Source organism: Myotis yumanensis, unplaced genomic scaffold (assembly GCF_028538775.1).
Source record: "Myotis yumanensis isolate MYYU_CA2020_CCGP unplaced genomic scaffold, mMyoYum1.0.hap1 SCAF_2, whole genome shotgun sequence".
NCBI classification, from domain to species: Eukaryota; Metazoa; Chordata; class Mammalia; order Chiroptera; family Vespertilionidae; genus Myotis; species Myotis yumanensis.
The window spans coordinates 121,165,700-121,191,973 of record NW_027223753.1 but is presented as its reverse complement, the minus strand read 5'-3'; the positions used below and the strand labels follow the sequence as shown (position 1 = coordinate 121,191,973).

General features: G+C 39.2%; 1 protein-coding gene across 7 annotated transcripts in view; it reads left to right on the top strand.

Annotated features, from left to right (window-relative positions):
* The window catches only part of ROBO1 (roundabout guidance receptor 1), a 569,906-nt gene that overhangs the window by 105,701 nt on the left and 437,931 nt on the right, over window positions 1-26,274 (top strand). For 3 of the 7 annotated variants that reach the window (XM_070406021.1, XM_070406020.1, XM_070406019.1), the window contains exon 1: window positions 18,384-19,067. The exons of the other annotated variants lie outside the window; for them this stretch is intronic. In XM_070406021.1, coding sequence (XP_070262122.1) covers window positions 19,013-19,067 — 55 coding nt within the window. In that variant the 5' untranslated portion in view covers window positions 18,384-19,012. Of the gene's footprint in view, window positions 1-18,383; window positions 19,068-26,274 lie in introns of those variants that run through there. 7 annotated transcript variants of the gene reach the window in all.

The window sequence follows — 26,274 nt, the reverse complement described above, 5'->3', positions numbered from 1 at the left end:
TATAATAAAAGCCTAATATGCAAATTGTCCCCTCAACTGGGAGTTTGACTGGGAGTTCAACTCTTGCTATGACATGCACTGACCACCAGGGGGCGGTGCAGAACATGGCGGGCGTCAGTGATGAGGTGTTGTCAGTGGGCAGCAGTGGAGGCACTGCTGACCCCCATGACCACCAACAAGTGTGGGACTGTGGTGGGATGGTGGAGTAGGTGAGCAGGTGGCACCAGGCCAAAGGCAGGTGCCAGTGGGGACCCAATCACCCTGCCAATTGCCCTGCAGACTGCGACCAGCAGTGGCAGGGAGAGAGGGGTGCGGGGCCACCACACAGCTCCCAGACGCTGAGAGAGCCAGGCAGGGGGCCCAGCTCTGGCCTATCGCCCTGCAGATGGTGACCAGCGGCCTGCAGGCCCTGATCGCCCAATCGGGGCTGGGCCCCAGGGCAGGATGGGGAACTGGGGGTGGGTGGCAGCGACCAACCTCCCATGGCACCAAGGCTGGGGACTGCAACCTCTCGCTGGCTACCTGGGGGCAGGGATGACAGGGACGAAGGTGCCATGAGAATGCGGGTTGTCTGCAGAGCTTGCTCTCACTCCCCCTGCTAACCTCCCCTGGGGCCCCAGGTCTCGTGTGCTGGGGAAGCCCCCGCACTCAGGTGCAGGGCGCCCACGAGGAGCCCCACCCGCACCCACTCGGCCTCTTCCAGGTGAGCCTGGGCCGCAGCCTCTGGGAACGCTGGGGCCCCTTTGGGCTCCCCATGGGTTCGAGCAGGAGCAGGTCTGCAAGGCAGGCTGGGAGAGAGTGCGCTGTCCACCCGGCTTCCGTGCGATGCTGCTGGGCAGCCCAGAGGCCCACGCTGCGCCCCAGCCTGGGGTGTCCAGCCATGCTCACCGCATCTCCACGTGGGGACTCAGGTGCCATTACTCAGGTGGAGGGGGCGCATGGGGGGCCTAGGGGTCCAAGTGCTGCCCAGGGCCCAGAGGTCAGCTGGAACCTCCCCTTCCACGCCAGAGGCTCCCACCTTGATCTCTGGCCAGGCCTAGGGACTGCACCCATGCATGATTTCATGCACTGGGCCTCTAGTATATATTATAATTTCATAACTTTCTTTGCACAAAAACATACAGAAAACCTTTCTCTTTCAGTACCTATAAACCTGTCTTTACCAATTTAATGACATAATATACAATATTTTGTTTGCCAATTTTATCCTAAGCAACTCATAACTTTTCAAATAACTCATAACTATACTTTTAATGACTCTAATATTCTATTAAATGGCATACCACAATTTATTTCTTTATTCATTATTTTTTATTACAAATTTAGCCTTTTTCTAGCTTTTTTTTTCCCCATACCCCTGCATTATTTTAATTAATTTTTTCATGGACATCTTTTACTATGTGTGGAATATTTCCTTAGCTTCTAAGAGTTGCAGTTACTGGATCAAATGGCATGATCATTTTAAGATACTGAGACAGATGGATTCTCAGCTTTGTTTCCCCCTTAGAAGCTGTGAGGTATCACAGAAAGACCAGAAACTTGGAGTTAGGCAAACTTGGCTTTTGGTTTACAGGCCATCCTGGGTGAATTTGGACAAGTCTCCTCTTTTCCTATGTTCCTGAGTCTTAAGATGGAAATTGTAAAATAATAATAATAATAATAATAATTCTTTCTGGTGTTTTCACGAAGGTTAAATGAAAAAGCTATAAAATCCATCTTTTGTAAATCACTTGTGAATTGGAAAGTAAAAAAATTATTGTCCCTCCTTTTGTTATAATTATACTTTTTAGGATGAAGCTTTTTTCTCTGTGTATGGAGAACCAAAGATGTCAAGTGACTTACAGATTGCACTGAAAATAGGTTCTTGGAAAGTTGGACATGTGAAAACATTCTAGAACCGAGGTAGTTAGAGTAAGTTATGAAACAGGATTTGCTCCAGAAAATTTTGAAAGTACTGACTATCGCTTTGGCAGGGAAGCCATGGGAGAAATTATCCTCTTGTTTCATAACAGACACTAGTTCTGAGGATAAAATGGGAAAGCAAAGCTCCTGGAATAAAGCCTGTTTCAAAGAACCATGACCCAAGTTTTATAAGTGCTCCAAAGAAGTATACTCAGAGAAATGAAAACCACATTATTTCAATTTATACTGTAGCTGAAACTACTGAAAATATAAAATAAATCCCAGATTCAAAATACTAGCCACCATTTTGAACAAACAGCAACAGCTTTTTAAAAAACTCTTAACTCCAAGTATGTTTTAGAAAAACCAGCCAGTCCCCCTTAATAATCAAATCTGCATCTCCAGCCATGGATGCTAAGGTTGGTCTTTAGAAATGTTTTTGAAATAAATGTAATCAGGCGTTAAAGCAGAGTGCAGTGCTAAAATGAAACCAGGGAAACGCATCAGTGTATGCACTTTATGTTCCTTGGGGCTTGGGCACTGTTATTTTTATTAAAGAATTTATGCGTCATTATACACCAATGTTATTTTTTCCTTAGTGAGATGCAAATAGCATATAAAGAATGTGTTAAAAGAATTAAATGCTCAAAATAAATCACTTGCTTAATTGTAAAGAACTTTAATGTCCAGCTATTATTTACACTTTTACTAAAAATATGTTGAGAGTATTTTTAAACTAGATAAACATTATTTATTTTTTTAAAAAAGATACTCATTGTACATATATCATAATACCATAAAAATATTCCACAAATGTGCCAACAACCAGCACATCATACATATGTTGTTGGTAAATCCCCAAAATTCCCACACAACTATGAATGTTTCAACAATCACTTTCAATAATGAAATAATGTGTATTTTCTTGAATTAATGAGAATGTTTAGGGTTATATAAAATTATCAAACTATTCGGTTAATACAGAAGCTAATTTAAAACAAGAAAAATTTTAGGGAGTTTTTGAAACAATAAGAATGTTTTAGAAATTCTTTTTTTCCCTCCTGGAATTCAAATATATAGCTTCCTTATTTTGAATTCTGTCTTTATTTTCCACACTTAGTTTCCTAAGGCCCCTGGTTGAGAAGTAGATGGGAAGTTTTTATTTATCATTTACTAGCCAGCAGAGGGCAACAGAGCATTGTATACTAAACACCCTCAACCAATTGAAACATTTTATAGAGAAGGCATTGTCCTTCTTAGACAAAGATACAAAATAAAATATAAAGAAACCTCCTATCAACTTCACTTTAACCAAAATATGGATGTGTATGTATACCTTAAAATTTTATTATGTTTTTGATGATTTGCTGTTACTATTGTGAATTTACAATCTAAAACTATTCAAGGAACATGCATAAACTAAGAAATATCCTAATGGAAATGTTATCCAGTCTTTGAAGGGAATTCAAAAACTACAAATAACCAATAGTTGTGAAAAGTTTTTATCAAAAGATCCTTTTACCCATTTCATAGTGGCAGGATAAAAAATGAATCATCTTTGAGCTAGCAGAATGCTTCTATCTTATTTATCATTTTTAAATAAATAGTTTCCTAGTACTTATACTAAGCTTCAGGTTTTAAGCTCAGTTTATTATATTATTATACTAAATATTTTTTAAAAAATAATTTTATGTTAGAGTAATGAAATCTACTTCTCTAAGACTGTGAGGATTATTTACATAACATGAAATGTGAAGAACAGCTTGATAAAAAATCAAATTGAAAGACAAAGTACTATTTTCCTCAAGGTTAAATTGATTGGAAAGTTTGGTTTTTGGGGGGAGGGGTACACCTTATTATGTATTAGAAAGTTACTTTATTCAATACATATCCCTATCATAAGGCCAGAGACTGTATCTCTGGACCTCCCAGCTATCATATTTAATCCTCACAAGAATAAGTGGGGGTAAAGGGGAGAGATCAACCAAAGAACTTGTATGCATGCATATAAGCCTAACCAATGGACACAGACAACAGGGGGGTGAGGACATGCGTGGGGGGGGCGGTGGGGGGAAATGGGGGGATAAGGACACACATGTAATACCTTAATCAATAAAGAAATTTAAAACATAAAATAAATAAAAGTTTTAAAGTTAGACTAGAGGTTCTCAATCTTGGCACTATTAGTATATATTAACCAGATTATTCTTTATTGAGTGGGCTGGCTGTATAATGTAAGATATTTAACAGTGTCCCTTGCCTTTATACACTAGACGCAGTAGCACCTTCTCCCTTCCTTTCCCAAGTTGTGACAACCACAGATGACGCTAGACATCGCCCAATATGCTCTGGGTCAGGGAAAAGAATGAAATGACCCCAACGGAGAGCTCTGAAACTGAGCAAACCTTCAAGCAATTGCCCATTTTTTCTTTAGGAATGGGATAATTAGGTTAAATGCAAAAGGCAAGAATGTCCAGATATCTGCATACAGACTTTTTTTTTTTTCCTCTTCCTAGTCTAGCTAAGTATTTCTCAAAATTTAGTATACTATACAGAATTATAAGCACACAATCATGTTCAATGTACTTTGATAAGAGCTAAAATTAGCATAGGTGAACAAGTCAGAAATCATTACCACCCCTGAAAAGTTTAAAAGACTTACAGAATAGGCAGGCTTAAAGGATATATTTTCACAGCACTTATTTGTTACCAGTGCCATGGAGAAATAGTAGAAATTTCTCTGAGAACATTTCACAGATACACTTGACCTATTAGGAAGGGTGGGAAATGGCAGCTATGGGAAGATTTTTCTGAGAGACTTTCATCTCATACTTAAAGGATGAGTAGGAGTTACCCAGAGGAAGTCTGGGCTCTAAGGCAAATTCTTCAGTCTGTGTTCTTGTCCCTTAATAACATAGTTTCCACCTGGAAAATGCATTTAATGATGTTCTAGAATGTATAAACATGTCTAAAAAATATTTCTATATTCATGATCACCTTTTAAAATATTTCTTATATGATTGTGAAACATTAAAGTGACCAGATCAGAAAAACCTATTGTAGTGGATAATCTGGTTCATTAATTATACTTTTTCAAGTGTTCTATACATTTTATGAACTGAATGGAGTTAACAAAAAATCATAATGATTTAAACAGATGCATTATCCAGATAAAAATAACTTTTTAAAAGTGATAAAATTATTATCCTCAAGAAATGATATTACATTGTCAATCTCTAAAGCATCCAATTTAAGAATTGATACCCTTTCTTTAAATTTTCTAACTTTATTGCTCATATTTCATCAGAAAAGTAATTTTAATTTAATTTTTTCAAAGTCCTATTGTACAATAAGCCGCATGTGGAATTTAGATGAAGATAAAAATATAGGTGATGTTAACCAAAATATTATTTGGATACACCAGGATATACATATATCTAAGTTGATTCCTATTTAGACTAGTGTATTTAGGTATGGTCACATTATATTCACTGCCAATAATTATGATAATCAAACTATGAACATTATATACTCTCAACTGAAAAGAGCAATTAGAAAAATAATGAGTTGTGTTTGAGTTTATACTTTTTCCCGCAAGTATTTGTTTAGGAAAAGCCTTATATCCTGATTTATTGCCCTTACTAAAAGAGTTTACTTTCTGGTGTGAAATACAAGACCTGTGGAATTCTAGCATACTTGTGAAATACAAACATTTTTATTTATTAATCAGTTGTAATGAAAACAATCCCTCCCACCCCCGCACTCCTTGAATAAGCAAATGATAAACCCACTGGGGAAAAGTGAAAATTTCAGGTGTTAAAAATTGTCTAATAGTTCTTCACTGTTGTCTATGATTTTTAACTTTTCTATATGTTGGTTCTAAAATCATTCAAACAAACAATCTGCATGGCAACTCCAAACAGTTGAGTAACTTAAATCGTGGGATATTGTATTCTTTCAATAATATATCTGTGATTAAAATGAAACTTACTGACAATCTAATTGGCAAGACAGCATCCTAATGTGCTTTTTAAAACATCAGATTCCATGAACCTTAGTGGCAACTGGAAATAATTTAAATATGTAACAATTAGAGATTACATATACTTTAGTACAATCATGTTATAAAATTCTTTTTCACTCTTTTAATAATGGTGTTGAAAAAGATTTTATGACATGGAAAAATTTTATAACATATTATTGAGTGAATATGTAGGTCACACTGCAGTTTTTAGAGTATCTATATATATATATAAGGCTAATATGCTAAGTGTCTGACCATTCGACCGTTCGACCGGTAGCTATGACACGCACTGACCACCAGGAGGCAGACATTCAATGCACAGGCATGGAAACATGGGACAGGATGATGAATCTCAGAGGGAAGCGGGGAGGGGGAAGGGAGGGAAGAGATTAACCAAATATCTTATATGCATACTAGAAGTCTGGTGAACGGATTTATGCACCAGTGTGGTCACTTGGCCTGGCCTGTGCCCTCTTGCAATCTGGGAACCCTTGGGAGATGTCAGAAAACTGGTTTTGGCCCAATGCCCACAGGCCAGGCCAAGGGACCCCACTGGTGCACAAATCTGTGCACCGGGCCTCTAGTATGCATATTAGATCTTTGGTTAATCTCTTCCCGCCTTCCTCCCTCCCCGCTTCCCTCTGAGATTCATCAGCCTGTTCCATGTTTCCATGTCTTTTTGTTGAGCATCTGCCTCCTGGTGGTCAGTGCATGTCATAGCTACTGGTTGAATGGTCGAATGGTCTAACACTTAGCATATTAGACTTTTATATATAGAGTGAGCTAAAAGGTAAAGAAAAAAGAAAAGGATATACAATACAATGTTGATAGCATGTTATGAGAAAATTATTGTGATTTTTATTTTATTTTTGCATTTTACAAATGTTCTAAAAATATATCAATACTACATTTTGAGAAAAAGTTTCATTAAAACCAATTAGCTTCTGAATATAGGGACATAAATCACATTGCTTTAAGGATGTATTCTAAGAATATTTGTGATAAAACACCTCCATGCTAAATTTATTAAAAACATTTTTTTACTTTGTAATTGAAACATTATAAATAAAAGGTAATGTTTAGAAATATTTGAATAAATAGAATAATTGTTATGATGTTTTTGTTGATAGGTTGTTTTACTGGCTTCAGCAAACATCTATTTTGTTTCAAAGATACTTATATGACACATAAATGAACAAGATATGTACTGCACCAGTGAAATACCACTTTCTAGGTGTAATAAAGCAGCTTTAGATAGGAAATTGAGAAGATGAGATTAGATCAAATCAACAAAGACTTTTAGTTAGAATAATGGAATTGGATGATTTCTTTTGGAATGTGGCCAGGATACTAAAGAGGAGGTGATTAAACTCTTGGGAAAATATATAATTATCCTTGTTAAGACAGTAAGTTAACATGTCATGTCAATTTTCAACAGCAGTTTGTTTCTCAGTGACAGTTGTAGGATATGGATTCAGTATATATCCACAAGAACGAGCACCTCATATTTAGAATCCTGGTCCTCAGTCACACTAGGAAGCTACAAAATCCCAAAGCTCCAAGTTAGCTCTTCAAATGCTGAAGTCTATAAAATACATAACATAAAACTTTCAATATGGTATATAATACTATAATTTAATAAATCTTTATTAGTAATGTTATTATTCTTATCATTTATGATAAAGTTGGATACTCTTTTACTAAAGTTAGTAAAACAGTAAATATTTAGGCCTCCTTTTTAGTTACTGACCCAGAAAATAACCTTAAAATAGGAAATTCTAATAGAATTTCAATATGCTTTTCAAATCAACATAATACTTCTTTTTGAACCGATTAAAATAAACACCAACATATATACCTCAATCCTGCAAATATTTCTTGAAAGAATTTTTAAAAAGTAATTAAAACCCAAAAACATTAAACAGTTTTATAAAACACATCTGCAGTATTCTATATATATAAAAGCCAAGCAACTGGAACAACTGGAACAACCGGTCACTATGACATACACTGAAGCCAGCCAACTGGCCCAATTGGGGGCCTGGCCGGCTGGCCGGCCAACCTCCTGTGGACCCCACCCATCCATGAATTCAGGCACCGGGTCTCTGGTTAAACTTAATGTAAATTACAAAATTGTTTGTGTTTAAATTGTAAGCCTATAGAGTATGTCATTCACTGTGCAGCTGTTAACCATGACCTCAATTTAACAGAATTTTAATTTATGATAGAATAGTACAGGGTCCTCAAACTACAGCCCGCGGGCCACATGCAAATACAAATATTGTATTTGTTCCCATTTTGTTTTTTTACTTCAAAATAAGATATGTGCAGTGTGCATAAGAATTTGTTCATAGTTGTTTTTTTTAAACTATAGTCCGGCCCTCCAATGGTCTGAGGGACAGTGAACTGGCCCCCTGTTTAAAAAGTTTGAGGACCCCTGGAATAGTATATACTTGGTTTCAGGTATACCTAAAGGAAAAACCAAAAGACAGAAAAATTCTATAGTAGGATATAAATATGCATATGCATCTTTATGTTTTCTGATATACTCTGAATATCTGAACAAACATGTATTATATACTTGTCTATGCCTTCTTATCAGAGTTAAGAGAAACATAAATCCCCTTTGAATATTTTGGACATAAATTCCATATGGAAGAAGAACTACAGATGCATGTACTTCAGCCATTTTCTTATATTTACTCTGGGAAATGAAAGTAGATTTTTAAACAAACAAAACAAAACTTGCATATCAATAGTTTTTTCTAGCTAGAACTGAATCTGTAAAAATGACATTACTTTATTTATTTTTAAATTATTTTTTTAATCTTTATTGTTGAAAGTATTACATAAGATCCCCCTTCCCCCCATTAGCCTCTTAGAATGGCATTACTTTGATCATCAACTCTAATTTGCACGTGGCAGTCTGGTGTAGGAGTAAGATCCAGGCAGCCAACTTTCAAATCAGTGTTCAGCCTTGTATTAGCGGAATGTCCTCCATATCCTTATGCACAAAATGGAATAATAACAGTAGCTGGTCTAATAATGTGTTTCTGAGGATTTAAATGAGTTAGAATATATAAAATACTTGGAGCAGTGTACCTCTAGCACCTAAGGCTATGTGAATGTTGGCTCTTATTATTTTTATTCTAATAAGAAGTGGAGGTAAAGAAACAAAACTAAACAAAAAAACACAATTCCAATATTACTGAAGATAAGTTAGAAATATGTAAAACTCAATACATAATCTACACTAATAAAAGAGAAACATGCAAATTGGTGTCACTCCACTATGCCCACCAGCCAATAGAGTGGCTATGAAAATTAACCCAACAAAGATGGCGGCTAATTTGCATACGCAGGCATGGAGCGAAGACTGAAGGCTCTGGCCAGAGTGAAGACTGAAGACTGAAGACTGAAGACTGAAGAGGCTTGGCTTCTCCGCTGCGGCCAGACCAAAGGCCTAGGTCCTGGGTGCTGGAGGAAAACCGGTGCTGGCAGCCAGGGGAAGGAAGGCCTATTGCACGAATCTTCATGCAACAGGTTTCTAGTTCTATATAATAAAGAGCTAATATGATAATTAGACTGAAGAGCAGAATGACCATCCAGACAACCTTCTGGACGAAGCCTGGGCTACGAGGGCCGGCCGAGGCAGCCGGGGCTCCGAGGGCTGAGCCCCTTGCATGAATTTTGTGCATTGGGCCTCTAGTATAGTAATAATATAATATGTCTAGTTAGTATAATAACTACTGTAACATATCTAATGATTAAAATTTTTTAAATATAGATTTCTTGATCAAGAATCAATGATTAACCTGCTCTGACAGAAAGAGATCTCTAAGTGATTTAGAGGACTAGCTTCTAGTTTTGAGTATAGCACTAACAAAAGGCATGTCCTGGGGAGAGTCAGTGTCTTTAGACTTCAGATTTCTCACGTATGAAAAGTTAATCTTGAAGATGAAAATAGCTTCTAATATGAACTGTATATACTTTTTTTAATATGAAAGAGGAAGGGAGAGAGAGAGAGAGATAGAAACATCAATGATGAGAAAGGATCATTGATCGGCTGCCTCCTTCACTCCCTCCAGTGGGGCTTGAGCTTGCAACCCGGGCACGTGCCCTTACTGGGAGTCAAACTGTGACCTCCTGGTTCATAGGTTGACACTCAACCACTGAACTATGCTGGTTGGATTGAATTGTATGTACTTTTGACGTAGGTTCCAACCACTTTGCTCCCAAATAACCTGACCCAAATAAGCACATGCTCATTTAGTCAGAAATTTGGCTTTCATGTTATTGAAGTCTATGTGTGACAATGACTATTAGTTCTCTGTTAGTTGAAGTGGGTAAAATGATTGAACTATATATTACAGAAAATATACTTTAGAACTATAGAAATAGGTTTGTTGAAGAAGCATTTTCCCAAAAGATATTTTAATAGACAATGAAGTGACTCATTTATTCATTCATTCACTCATTCATTCAACAAGCACTAGAATGCCTACCTGGTACCAGACACTGTTTTGGATGCTGTGAATACAAGAGTGAATAAAATAGTCAAGAATCCCTGACTTATGTAACATTCTAAAAGAAAGGGGGCGGTCAATAATAATAAATAAGAAAATATTAGGTGGGAATATGTGCTTTGGAGGGGAAAAAACGGAAACATAAAGCATGAAAGGGATGTGGGAAGTATTGTGTAAGGATGCAATTTTTAAGTGGGTGGTGAGGAAAAAAACTCTGTGAGGTTTGATTTTATTAAAACATGAAAGAGGAAAGCGAGTAGGTTTGAAAATTGTTGGGTAAGTATTCCAGCCTAAGAAAGTAAACATCTCTGAGGCTACCTGATAACATTCTGGGAATAGCAAACAAGTGGTTGTGGTGAAGCAAAGTGAGTACAGGCAGGTAATGGAAGAGGAGATGCTGTTGGAAAGGATGGGAGACCAGCTCATGTGAGGCCTTGCAGACTTCTGGAAACAGTGGTTCTTACTCTAAGTAAGATGGAAAACTATTGGAGTGTTTTGAGCAGAGGATCTCTCTGGCTATTCTAGGAAGAAAAGCCTAGACATGTAGTTACTTCACTTTACATTCTTTCTTAGTATGGAATGCTGCATTGATTATTTCAAGACAAATACATTTTCTCCCAAGTAAGAACCATATGCGGTTATTCAAGGGAAGCTAAAGATCTTAATCTCCAGGTGTGAATGAGTGGAGAGACTACTATCACAGTAGCATGGCACAAAATGGGCCATGTTTACTAAAGAATCGGGCTTCTCAAAATAATCTTCCCCTGGGGACTCACAATGCTCAGATGCCTGTAAGCCTTTGGGAAATGCTTAACTGTGCTGAATCCAGTGTCTCGAAAGCCTGTCCTACCATGGAACTTTCCCCCATATGCCTTGGTTCCAAGCCAAAAGCATATATTTGAAGCTGGGCTCAAATATAATATCCATGGCTCCTGGACATCTAAACTGAGTAACAATTTGCTCTCTCAACCTCATCTCTAAATTTAAAAAAATACCACCTCACATGATCATGGTGAGAACCATGTTTGTGAAGGGTCCAAAACAGTGCCCTCAATCAGTCCTACTTCCTGGTGCCCTTTTACTAGTATTTATCTTCAAAAACTCTGGTAAAATTTTAGAGGAGTAAATTTTAGAGAAACCTTTGTTGCTAATGCTCTGTCAGAAGGACTTTGCAATATAGCAGTTAGTTTTAGAACATTGACAATCTCCCCCAGATACTGAGATGCTAAAAGGCAACCACAGTCACAGTAATTCACAGAAAACTTGAGTATATCATAATTTATATATTTTAGTGATCATTAGGGACTGTTAGGCAGAATGGAACACATGATTAAGTGAGGCCAATGGGGTTCGTTCTCATCCTTTCCTGTATTAAAAACACAGACTCGCCCTAGCCTGTTTGGCTCAGTGGGTAGAGCGTTGGCCTGCGGACTGAAGGGTCCAGGGTTCGATTCTAGCCAAGGGCACATGCCCTGGTTGCAAGCTCGGTCCCCAGTGTGGGGTATGCAGGAGGCAGCCAATCAATAATTCTCTCTCATCATTGATGTTTCTATCTCTCTCTCCCTCTCCTTTCCTCTCTGAAATCAATAAAAATATATTTTTTAAAAAATGGACTCAGCCCTGGCCAGGTGCTCAGTTGGTAAGAGCATAATCCCGATACAATAAGGTTGTGAGTTCCATTGAGTGGTCAGGGCACATACAAGAATCAATCAATGAATGCATAAATAAGTGGAACAACAAATCGATCTCTCTCTCCCTTCTTCTCTCTCTCAAATCAATTGGGAAAGAACAACAACAACATGGGCTCAGGTGACAATGCCTGAGTCTTTATTTTAGTAAGACAAGACAACCCATGAAATCTCCTTTCTGTGGTTCCTGGCTTGGGGCACATACTAGTAACTCCCTATTCTAAAAGGCAGAGAAGGAAACAAACAAAAGTAATGCTGTTAAAAAAGGCCATATGCCCAGCTGGTGTGCTTCAAAGTTTGAACATCCACCCACAAAACAGGAGGTCACAGTTTGATTCCTCATCAGGGCACAGGTCCAGGGTGCAGGCTCAACCCCCAGGGTGGGGTGTGCAGGAGGCAGCCCATCAGTGATTCTCTCTGTCATCATTGATGTTTCTATCTCTTTATCCCTCTCTGAATTCAATAAAAATATATTTAAAATTTTCAAAAATGGCCTACGTACATTTAGAAGAAAGTGTCATCATAGTAAACTTTATTCACTTTCATGAATAGTAATAAAGTTACACATATTTTAAAACCCTACCTATAATTATTTTCTTTCATTTTTGTTTTACTGCTCTAACCCTAAATCATTTATTTCTTCTTTAACTCCTATTGCATGTAAAAATCTAGATCCTACTATATGTGATTTATTACATGTGACTTGATGCTGTCACATATGACAACTAGAATCAGTAATACTGTATTGCTTATTTGAATAAAAATAAGTTTTTCCTCAGGTAACTACCGTAAGAGTTTTAGTGAGGAAAAATGAAAATTCTTAATTATCAGGAGTGGGAGTTTAAAGATATTAGCACAATATCAACATGGTATTACTACAATATCAGTATGTCCCTTTAATATTTACTAAAGGGACAAGACTTCTGAAAACACAGTAGATGTTCCAACAGATATGAGTTTATTTTCTTTTCATGAGGGTTACTTTAGGTTATTTTCTAAAATGAGTCTTTTCTTATATATACAAACTTAGAAAATATTCAAATATTAAATTATTCAAATATTCAGCCCAGTTCATTAACTTAGAAACCAAAAATTGCACAGATTGCTCAGCAATTTTGTGTACAAATTGCTAAGCTAGCTGTTGTGCCGGGGAGCAGGGCAATGCATTTTGGAGAACGCAGCACAGCCTCTGTGTACTCTGTATCATGCTGCTTCTCAGCAGATCTCTGGCAACTTCCGGCATGCATCCCAGGCTCCCTGATTCTAGAGCTTCTTCCTAAGAGGGGAACAGAGAGAAACTTCTGGTTTTAGTTTCCTTAGGAACTCTCTGCTCTTCCTGATCTGAGAAGTGATATCTGGAATCCCTGCAGAGACCCTGGGAGTTTTGTTATTTCCTGAGTAACCTTATGAAAGATAAAATCATATCAGACCCACCCAAGAGTTCCTACTGCTGCAGAATTTTTGCTGTCAGAGAAGCCCCTATTCACAGGACTACTCTGATGTGCTATTTTCATGTTTCCTCAAAATTCTCAAAAAGACGTTTTAGGGATCCTAAATTTCATTAGCTCCAAATGAGATCAGAATTCTCTAAATGGCCCTAGCTAGTTTGGCTCAGTGGATAGAGCCTTAACCTGTGGACTGAAGGGTCCCGGGTTCCATTCTGGTCAAGGGCATATGCCTGGGTTGCAGGCTCAATCCCCAGTAGGGGGTGTGCAAGAGGCAGCTGATCAATGATTCTCTCTCATCATTGATGTTTCTATCTCTCCCTCTCCCTCTCTGAAATCAATAAAAATATATATTAAAAAATAATAATTCTCTAAATGGAACTTTAGAATCCATGATGACTTCTTCAGACCAGCTGATCAGGATAGGGTTTCTGAGTGCAAATTAAGATACTGTCTCCTCACCTTGCTCTTTGTCTTCTAACCAGCCAGCCTGAATGAGTCAAAGTTCTTTTGCACTTTCCTGAATACCTGGCATGTGCAGGTGCCATATCATGTGTGCACACTCACATTTGCACATATACTCAGATACATTGAGTATTTCATGTATTCTCCCACATAACTTAATGTTCAGTAGGAAAAATGGGAGAGTTGCTATGATTATCCATCTCCAGCTGTCACTTAACCCCAATGACACTCTGTTTTTACTTTGTCAGGTAGGTTCCACTTTGGAACTTGTGTAGCTTCTTTTTATTTTATTTATTTTATTTATTTATTTTATTTTTCTTTATTAAGGTATTACATATGTGTCCTTATCCTCCCATTAGCCCCCCTACCCTCCCGCTTGTGCCCTCACCACCCCCCAGTGTCTGTGTCCATTGGTTATGCTTATATGCATGTATACAAGTCCTTTGGTTGATCTTTCCCTTTTACCCCCACATTCCCCTGCCTTCCCTCTGAGGTTTGAAAGTCTGATCAATGCTTCTCTGTCTCTGGATCTGTTTTTGTTCATCAGTTTATGTTGTTCATTATATTCCACAAATGAGTGAGATCATGGGATATTTATCTTTCTCCAACTGACTTATTTCGCTTAGCATAATGCTCTCCAGGTCCATCCATGTTGCTGCAAATGGTAGGAGTTCCTTTCTTTTTACAGCAGCATAGTATTCCATTGTGTGTGTGTAGCTTCTTAAAGTATGAGCTCTGGGGTCCTGGTGAATGGATTTCTGTTCACATCATGCCCCTATAGAGCCCTTTACTGTTTCTTGCACAGAGATAATGTTTATTAAGTGGTTGTTTGCATGGGTAAGAGAGTGAGTCAAAGGAAGTTCTCAGGTACATTGAGTTTCACTTAATATAGATCTCTAATATCTTCTGAATACAAATGTCTTCATATGCCACTTTTACTGATGTAATGGACACAAAAGCACGCTTTGGATGAGGCAGGGAAAGAAGAAAGGATTCACGTATATGCATCGGAGACCTTGAGAAATCTTAGCAAACTTTGGGAAACCAGTGGATAGACCTTCTTTGGAAGTATGCATCCTTCCAGAGATTCTACTTTATATTTAAAAATATACTTCCTGCCCTAACTGGTTTGGCTCAGTGGATAGAGCGTCAGCCTGTGGAATGAAAGGTCCCGGGTTTGATTCCCGTCAAGGGCATGTACCTTGGTTGCGGGCACAACCCCGGTGGGAGATGTGCAGGAGGCAGCTGATCGATGTTTCTCTCTCATCAAAGTTTCTAACTCTCTATCCCTCTCCCTTCCTCTCGGTAAAAAGGCAATAAAACATATATATATATATATATATATATATATATATATATATATACACACACATATATATATATATACTTCCTTTACTTAGTTAAAGCTGAAAATCTTTATTTTAAATGCACTCACATCATATGAGTATTTGAAGATCTCTCTCTTAAAACCACATCTTATCCCAACAAAAAAGATACCAGCCTATGTTTCTCACTAAATAACCTTTTTTCCAAAACCAAACAAATGCCCCTTCCTCTCTCTCTGAAATATATAATATTTAAAAGAAAGTTCTCATTATAATAGAGTGCCCATTTATGATCTAGATATGTTCTAGATCAGTGATTTTCAACCTTTTTCATGTGATGGCACACATAAACTAATTACTAAAATTCTGTGGCACACCAAACATTGTATTTTTTGCCAATATGACAAAAATAGGTATCATTTTTATTAATCCACACCAGATGGCTATTGTTGTGTTGGCTGTTGCCATTTTTTTACTTGCCCATCTAAGGGAAAAGAGTCAGGTATTGGATGTTTTAAAAATGTTTTTCAGCATTTACTGCACATTCTTGTTTTTTTTTTTTTATTGCTGGATTTTTGCTGGAGCCTTTGATATCTTATCTCCAGCATGTTTACTGAATTTTCAGTCAGCTTTCTCAGGATTAAACTATCCTTCACTTTCAGAGATAGGTACTATTAGCCAGATATTTCTTTCTACAAAAATGCTATTCCGAGGTCAGCTGTTGTACCAGTAGCAACCAAAATGAGTGCACAATTTACTTTAAACGATTATCTTTTGTTAGGCAATGCATGTGTTCACTTAAAAAAAAATAGAAGAGTAAATCCACCCCAGACTCTCTATCTGTCATGAATTTCTCCTCTCCAGACACAACCACTGTGAGCAGGTCCTAGTATATCCTGATCGATAGCAAATAATCATTTTGAAGTGATTGTACATAACTTTGTAGATAATAATTTATTAAAAATAGTTCTAAATACCAATATTTATCCTTTATAGTACACTCACTATATTTCAGGTGTTTTACATACAGTGTCTTATTGAATAGCAAGACAGAAAAATGAATGAATGCAAGAATGCCCATCAGATGTGTTAGGTTTGTTTTGCTTTGGGTGTGATTTGTTCATATTTTGCTAATATCTCGCGAGTCCCTATTTCTCAGAAGAGAACACAGAACTTTGGTGTGGTAACAGGGCTAATGCTGGGAGGTTGGGGTTTCAGGGTGGGTATATGGGCTGTCAAAGCCCACCCCCTTTGGTGTTAAAATGCTGAATTGCTTCTCTTTTAATAAACTCTGGGTTAGTCAAGGATGCTTTTGCATTTGTCCCTCTTCCTTAATTAATTTGCCCTTGTTAACATTCTAGTATTATTATTTTAATAATCACCTGAGGATTTTATTTTATTTTAGAGAGAGGGAGAGAGAAAAGGAGAGAGAGAAACATCAATGTGAGAGAGAAACATCCATCAGTATGTTCCCTGAGTGTTCCAACGTGGGGTGGAACCTGCAACCTAGTTCCTGACAGGAATCCAACCAGCAACCTGTTGGTGTATTTGATGCTTACTGAGCCACCCAGCCAGGGCCCCATGGTGAACATTCTAATACCTGCACAGCGTCGCTGACATTGAAGGAGAGGCTCTCCAGTGAGACGCAAGGAAAAGACCGCCTAGCGCACCCTGCGCCTTGGAATTGGAAGGCAACAGCTTCAACTTTCCTGGCCGGGAAGCTCAGTTGGTTACAGCATCCTCCAGATAGGGCAAGGTTGCGCTTCCATCCCCGTCTGGTCTGGGCACATGCAGGAATCAACCAATTAATGCATATATAAGTGGGCAGGAAATTGACATTTCTCTCCCCTCTCTCTCCCTCCCTCCCTCTCTCTCTGAAATATAAAATATTTTCCAACACGTGATCATTGTAATAGAGTGTCCACTTATTATCTAGGTCAGCGATTTTCAACCCTTTTCATGTTAAGGCACACATAAACTAATTTCTAAATTCTGTGGCACACCAAGAAATATATATTTTTTGCCAATATGACAAAAATAGGTATCATTTTTATTAATTCACACCAGATGGCTATTGTTGTGTTGCCTGTTGTCTTTTGTGTGTGTGTGTGTGTGTGGGGGGGGGGGGTAATCTAAGGGGAAAAGTCAGGTATTGAATGTTTTAAAAATTCTTAAGGCACACTAGTTGAAAATCGTTATTCTAGATAATCTCCTCTCCAAACAGCTCGTTTGCCTAAATTTGATTTTTTTAAAATGGTAATGGGGAAGGGTGAGGGGTAGAGTTTTCCCAACTCCAGGAAGCGGTAAGGAAGAGGTTAAGCTGGACCAGGAGGATTTTTGAAGTCTTTGGCTGGGAGGTTCCATTTGGAGAAAGGTGCAGGGGAGCTAGGGTTGGCGAGAGGAACCAGACAAGTTCCCATTCGCTTGGATTTCTGATCCTGAGCGGTTTTATTCTCACCTGAGGGCGCAGTCGGGCACCTCTGGTGTGTGGATGAAATATTAATGACCAGAACTTGCCAGACAGGACAGAGTGAAGGCTGGGAAGTACCGCGCGGCCCCTTTAAGTGTTCCCGGGTTGGGGAGGAGAGGGAGGAAACTGGGAGCCGCGGGGACGCTAGGGGAAACCCACTAGCAATTGAGCCAGAGAAGAGGCAGCGTGAGAGTAGAAACTTCAGACGCGGCTGATCCCGGCGGAGCTCCGCTGAGTCGCCGCGGCCTTGCTCCCACCGCAGCAGCATCCTCCTCGCCAGTCTCGCCGCCTCGGGGAGGTTCGGGAACTGCCTCTCTGCCACTTCCACGTGCCAGGTTGCGGGGAGCCACCCTCAGAAAGTTTGCGCTCCGGCGTCCCAGCGCGGAGAGTTCGGGGTGCCTCGCGCGCGCGCCCCTGTGGGCGAGGGGCTGGGGCGATGGTGAGCGCGGCTCCGGGCCGGAGGCGCGAGGGAGGCATGCGTGTGTCCGCGGACCTGCTGCTGTCCCCGGTGCCCCCCGTATCACCCAAGTGATGGGAACAAGGGCCCGCCCAGGCAGCCGCTGTCGCCGCACCGCCCCCTCGTTCGCTCCCGGCGCTTGGAGTCACCCAGGCACACCCCTGGCACCCCAAGCCCGTCTTCCCGAGCTGCCGCCGTTGTCTTGCCTGCCTTCGCCGGGAATGGTCAGCTGTTGACTGGGCTCGCCTGTGGACGGAGAAGCACTTTTTGGCCTCCCCTGATTCATTCTCACACCCCAACTTTGCTGCCGCCGCGCCTGCCCTCGCCGCGGCGCTAGGCGCACAGTGTGGGGGCGCACGCCGGGTGGCTCCGCCAGCGCGTGCAGGCAGGAAACCGCACCGCTGCTCCTCTGCTTCGGCTCTTTGTTGTTGGCTTTGGTTGGTCCTTGGAAGTGGCCGAGCTTCCTCGGAAACCTTGGAGCCAGAGAAGGCAAACCTTGGAATTCTTAGTCTGCAAAGTGCTCTGCGATATTGACCAGCGTCCGGAAAGGTCGACGAGTAATTCCCCTGAAAACTCCTGGCGGATTGACCCACGTTGCTTATATTAAGCCTTTGTGTGTAGTGTGTGTGGTGTGGCTTCATAAATTCGGGGACCCCATTTCTACACCCTCCTCTTGGCATGAGACTGTATGCAGGATCCACCCGAGGACAATGATCGCGGAGCCTGCTCACTTTTACCTCTTTGGATTAATATGTCTCTGTTCAGGTAACCTCGCGTCTTCTTTCTTCACCCTGCATCCCTCTTGCACGCCCCTTCTCCACTTCGCAAATCAAACCCCGAACTGCATTTCTGCGACCTCTCCTTTCTAGGGCCAGAGGAGCTTGGTCCCTGCAAGACTTTCAGGCAAAATGGTTTCTAGTTCTTACTTTGCGTCGTCCCTTTACCCCTATCCCCCCAAACCCCCCAGCCTCATTGTAGACTTCGTCCTTTTGCCAAGTTCAGGGCACGCCCAGGTCACTTGGCAAACGCAGGTCTGAGCTCAAGGGTAGGAGGAGGCAGCAGTTGGCGGTGAGCGAGGGCCTCCAGGATGAGCCTAAGTGAGTTTCATCCCTGGGCTGCTTCCTTTGGGGAGGGTGGTGTGCGCCGGGGTAATCTTGTGGCTCGGAGACCCGCCTGGATTCCTGAACCTGGTCCTCCAATTCGCCCCTCCTCCTCCGAGCACAAGGGGTTATTAGTAGTTGTTTTATGTAACTAAAGTCTGTAATTAAATCTGATTCTGTAGAAACTTCAGGAAATAACTCCTTCCTACGGTAGGATATAAACTAGCCACTCTGCCTGGCTGGGTTTAGAAGGAAAACAGGCGGTTGCAAGTATCTGAAAGGGAACAGTTAGTTAATTGCCTGGGAATTTTCATTGGCAAAGGAAAACAGAAGGTTGGATTTAGGATTTGGGGGATTAATTAAATAGTACTGAAACTCCCCAGATGAGGTGTTGGAAGGATGCTGCAATGGGATCCTTCTGACATAGGAGAAGACACTGTATCTACACTTACATATAGTTTTTTTACACTCCCTAAGAAACTTTTACTGTGGTTGAACAGAGTCACGACTCAACTTTTCTTTCTTTCCTTTTGGTAGATTCTGGTTTCAATCAAGGATCTGATTTCAGGCCCTAAAACACACACACGCACACACACACACACTGCACCTCAGGGAATTTGTATAGTGGAATACTGAGCTTCAAGTTGCATCAGGGCCTATCGGTTAAAGTCACTCAATTAGCTTGATTATGAAATAGTTTTAAAAGGTTGGTTTGAGCTTTTTATGGTCCATGGCTATGGTTTATATTTTGACTGAGGATTTTACTTAAGTTAATGAAATATGAGAAAGAAAAATGCATCAGCTAAATAATAGCAAATAAACTCCTAAAATAATTTCAGCCCAGGAACATTTGCAACTAAACTAAATAAGAAGTTCATTAAATTGAGGAAAACAGAATACTGAAGTTCCAGCCTCCGATATTTGATCTGTGTTATGGTGGATGGATCAATAGATTAAACCAACTCTTAGGGTCACCTCTTCTTACTTCCAACTTCTCCTTTCTGTAATGTAGCTTTTTGCTTTTTTTCTTAGTTTGCAGATCTGAATGATTGAATAGTTCCCCACCCCCAAGACTGGCCATGCATGCAAATCAAAAACATTAAGATCTGATCTCTCTATTTGTCTCTCTTTGCTGTGTCTCCCCTTAGTTTAATTTACAGCTTCAGATACCTTTGAGATTTTTGTTGATTCACCTTCTCAGTTAAAGTTTATTCACGTGTGTAAAGTGAAGTGTCAGTGTGACAAATGACTGGAGGGGCAGATTACTGAAGATAGGGGGATTAATGGTCATTAGTCACTGTTTGAGCTGAGTTTGTATATGTTGGGACATTTTATCATGGCTGTAGATTAAAGATAGAGTCACACTAATAGGGAGGGTATTTATTACTGAAAGCTGGTTGCTTTCCTCTGCACATTCTGTCTTTACTTGGAAAAATGTCTGGGGAGGGGGCGTACTGTCCTTTCAGATTTAATAATTTGATTCGTAGTTAGTATCTGGGATTTGTAATTTAAATAGATGAGGCATTTGTCATCTTAGACCTGAACTGATTTCTGGCCTTGTTTTTCTCATTTAATTCTCCATTTAAGCCACTGATGATTTTTAATAAACCTAAGGTTTTTCCTATAGGTGTGCTTATCTTCTTCTTTGGCCAGGTTGCAGGTCAGAAGTGCTCTCTCATATTTAACCTGAAGCTCTTAATCATTCCCCTGATGACTTAGACTCATGCTGTGAATCTGAACTTGAGAGGCCAAATTATTAGGCTGCTGGGGTGATTTCATGGCAGTGTGCTATTCTAAAGCCACACTGTTGATTTGAATAAAACTTCACAGAACTCAGAGGAGTAGATTTGGGCGTGCTCAAGACACCTGGTCAGAGAATGAATGAAGTTCTTGAAAGATTGTGTTTCATGTATTGCCTCAAGCGTAAGATCACAGTCTATCGCTTGTTAATGGAGTGTATTTAAGAGAAATGTGGTGAGCTTAAATAAATCAAAGCGCACTGGGGGTAAGGTACCTTCAACAAGATTTAACCTGTAAAAGCATCTATTGGTTGTCAGTTCTTTTTTCTTTCTTTTTATCATGGATGCCAACTTAACAAAGTCCTATAGTTTTCTTCAAACAGATTATAAACTTCATTTTGATGCGTTGATGTCGTACTTAACATCAAATTCTATGTTTAAGAGTATATGTTTGCTTTGTGGTGCCTTTCTTTCATTAACCAAATGCTATAATATATAACTTTTTACTCTAGGAAACTAAAATTTTGAAGAAAATTAGGTATTTCTTTAAAAATTCATTTTTAAGGTGAATTTTTTTAGTGAGTTTGTATATCTGAGTTCTTTTCTATGGATAGCTAGGCTTCTGGTGAAGGGAGCAGGGTGGATAGCACTAAAAAAAAAACCTGTGTGATGTCTCAGGAAGTGGTTCCTTCATAGACTTCCTCTCCTCAACTCCAGTTGCTCAAACTTGCTTTTAAGTGACAAAGTGATTGAATTTCAATTCAAATTTAAAGTGAGAACTGACTTTCAAGTAAAGTGGAAATTCATTTGTGCTATCTTTTTTTCCTTTCTTTTTCTTTTAGAGGGCAGATTTTCTTTGTTTTTTGAAGAGGGACATTTTTAGAAAAGTTGCACTATAGGAGCCACTTACCTGGGTCATTTATCTCTTTTACTTCCCTCTTCCTTCTTTTCTCCCTCCTTTCTCTCTCTCCCTCTCTGGCAAGATTTTTTGATAATTCTAATCATTTCTTATTATTATCTTTATAAACTTCTGGCTTTTAAATATACTTACCTGAATACTATGACAGCACTGAAAATATTCTTATATCTTGATTAAAGGTCCTCTAACACATGGCAGTTGTTTGCTTGTTTATATATTTTACATTGAGCAGATATCTATCATGAAAAATACTGGGCAACTGGAATAAGATTGGGAGGAAACAGAATGACAGTTTACCAGTGGAGATCATAAATACTTGTCTTCACCTGTCATCTTCTGTGTTAACAAAGGATGCCAAGGTGATGCTTATCCTAATTTCCAGCCCCTTGAAAAAATGATTACTTCTTAAAATAAAAGTATAACTGCCTTGCAAGCTTTACTTCTTATATGAAAACATAAGGAAATAAAAATTGTTATTCAATTAAAAATTAGGCCTAAGGTCATCTTCAGAATAAATTAAAAATTTGGTAGAAAGAAAGGCGGGGCGGGGGGGGGGGGGGGGGGGTGGGCAGGGGAGGAGGAGTGAAACCAGAAATAGATCCAGAATTTAGCTAGTTTAAAAATATAGGAAGAGGTGGAGTGGAAGTAGAGCAGCCAAAATCCAAGTGTACCCTCTGACCACACACAGCTTGAAAAACATCCCTGAAAAATGGACTTCTGAAAATTTGATGTCAGCGTATATACTCTGTACTTAACAACTATATAAAGTAGACATTTTGCTTTTTTTAAAAAAAAATACATTTTGAAATGTTTAAATCTTTAATGAATTCATAGACTAGTTTTTTAAAGCTACATTTAATAAAACTTTAGAATATTGACTACCTCAATGTATAGAGGAGTAAAAACTAAGTACTTACCTTTTATCTTCCATATCATAACATCTTTGCTTAGAACAGACTAATCAAAGTAAAAGAAGGAAATTAAAAAATGAGATTGATTTTGATCTCTGGGGTCCTATAAGAAACTTTATGACAATAACTCCTACTATTGCTATGAAAGTAGGATCATAATTTATTGAACATTTACCATTATCGTAATGTTTATGAGAATCCTATGACATAGGTGCTGTTATTAGTAAAATTATTACCCTACCCTTATTTTATGGTTGTGGGAAGTACATCATGGAGAGTTAGGAGATGTGGAGGAGCATGGATTTGAATAAAGTTGATTCTAAAACTCTTCACTACCATGCACTTCTGTCGTTAAAAAAGAGAGATGAAGAATTTAAATCAGAAAACTTGTGGTTCAGTCATTTTTTATTTTGAAACTTGTCCCAAAAAATCCACCTAAAAAGACATGGTTTGAGCACTTACAATTTTGAAAGGAAAGCATTCCTCTTCCTATCAGAAAGTAGCTGGTCTGTAAAACTTGAGATCACTAGACAACACAATTAATTCATTACACCCAGCCTACTCCTGTTCAGCCTTTATCGACTCTGCATTTCCTGGCATGCTTTTAAAAGCAGTGATTGAACAGAAGTCAAAACAGTGATGCAGGTGCGCAGAAATTCCAAGTTGTATTCTGGAAAATGAGTGCCATTCTCATGCCCCCTTGAGGAAAGATTTTGCTCTAAGACCCAAGGCAAATAACTGGTACTCATCAAGGAGAGACAATCATTTCCCCTGGGTTGCTCTTCCCCTCTGGGTTGGATATGGGCTGGCGGTCATTTGGTAGTAGATGAGCCTTCTGCTTGACTGCTGTTCACAGATGACTCCCTTCATGGTTACTGATCATGGAAGAGTTGAGTGTTAGTTAATACCTGGTTGATCAGCTGGTTGGAAACTGCTTAGGCATAGCCAATAAAGTTGCCATCCTGTGGAGATCAAAAGGCCAGCTCCTTTCTTTACAATTCTGGATTAGCATGGTTTCCTATTCTCCTTCTCCCACCACCTTCAGCCTTTCCTCGGTGTTGCTGTTGAAGAGGAAGAAAAAAGATTATCTGTAGTGTACAGGGAGAGAGCTTTGATCTCCACGTCTTTGCCTTTTCCTCTTGCTCTCTAACCATCCAAAGGCTATTTCTCACACTGGAAGGTGTCATGTTGCTTGCTTCATGGGAGAGCTGTCTCATTTTCCTTCAGCCAAAACAGTCTGCTACAAATCCCCTCTCTTCTGTGATTTTACTTGGCTTCCAAACATCTTATGACAATGTTGTTCCACACATAAAACAATATTTTGAGCTGCATGACTGTGCATATCTTTCTGACTACATTGCAGGGAAGAAATGCCTCTGTGGTATTCACAGCTGTCCATGGCTTAGGGCCAGAAAAATAATATCTGTTCATTTTACTTAATTAGTTTATTTGATTGTATAGCAGGGATAGTGTATAGCAGGTAAACAATTGGAGAAACATTTTTGGATCTAAAACGTTTGATGCTAAATCATCAATAGAATTAATGCCTGTCACCCAGTTTGACACTTAAATGAAGCATTAAAAACACCATCAATGGATACAAGCAAATGCCAACAGAACAGTGTAGTTCTGCGTTAAGTGGGGATATTTTCACTTTGTGTCAGCTGATTGATTTGGATGTAGGGAGTAGTAGGCTTTCATTCCTAATAATGCAGTGTATTCTGGTGCTCTATTTTTTTAGATTGTGTTATTCTTTACTGGAAAACCTATTTAAAAAAATTTTTTCTTTACATATTTTTATTGATTTCAGAGAGGAAGGGAGAGGGAGAGAGAGATAGAAACATCAATGATGAGAAAGAATCATTGATTGGCTGCCTTCTGTATGCCCCACACTGGGATCGAGCCCACAACCCAGGCATGTGCCCTTGACCGGAATCGAACCCAGGATCCTTCAGTCCTCAAGTTGACGCTTTATCCACTGAGCCAAACCGGCTAGCGCCCGGCAAACCTATTTTTAAAGCTCCTCCAACTGTAGCAGCTCATGGTTACACTATCTGAAATGTTCTTGATTAAATTTCAGAAAGTACCAAGTTCAAAGTATGGGTCACCTGTACCTGTGTTCAGCTCCTCTGTATCTGACCTGGGACCAGGGACATCTTGTCCATAGTCAGCCACAAAAGGAGCATGTAATCCTCGGAATTTACCCCTAAAATTATTTGCAAGAAGTTCTGCTTGAGAATAGAGACCCACTTTGTATCCCCATTGTTCTGTAGATTCTTCTTTTAATGTGAGGAACAGTAAGTAGTATGTTAGGGATAATAAAATTGTTATAGTGGACCATTTAGTACTTTAAAAATCATTTTAGGTGTATGTTTTCTCTCAATTTAACTTAAAATCTCAGTGAGCATTACAAGTGTTTATATGACCATAAAATCTTTTTTAGCATGATATATATGGTCATAATTTATGCACCATTATGGAAAAAAAAAAACTACTTCAACTTGGTAAGCTCATTTCTGGTTGTTAGCAGAAGAGAAAATAGAGGCCGGGTTTTCGTTTCTCTCCACTAACATGACCGAGGCCCTTTTATGTCATTCACCATTCCAGGTAGAGTTTGAAAGGAAAATGGGGCCAAAGAATAAGTGAATCAGACCACATGTCTGTTGCTGGTTCACTTGTCATCATATGGTGCTAATGAGATCTACAAACTTACATAACCTGCCTACTCTGTTATATCTTCTGTTTTAACGTGATCCCCCTCGTCCCCCACTGATGATATACTAACTTTTAGTTTGGCTAAAAGTGTCTGCCTACAATTCCTTTCCTGTATGAAGGAAATATAAGTGTACACTTCTTAGTTTCACAGATCTAAAGCTGATTTTGTTTACTCAGCCTGGATTTAAAGGCCGCCTTTATTACTCTGAAACTTCACTGAAATGGTGCTTGCTCATCTATATATCAAAGTGAGTTAAAGCACATTTGTACGTGTTAACGATACACCTCTGGATAGCTTTAAACTACTTTAGTTGCCTGGTTTGGGAAGTAATTGCAGTGTCTGCAGACTGTTCAATTAGCAAGTTGTCCCTATAAAGTAAACTGGCTTGTACAGGCTGTGAAAGATAAACTCATCTGTTTTTCTCCCTCCTTTTTGAAGGGAGGTGAAAGTCTTAGCAATCTGGTGTCAAGTTTGGAACTAGAACTTGCTTAAATTTTAATGAACTTTTCAAAACCTAAACATGCAGAAGGAAAGTAAGAGAGAGGCAGGGCCTTCACTTGGATCCTATGCAGAGAGGGTGAACATTT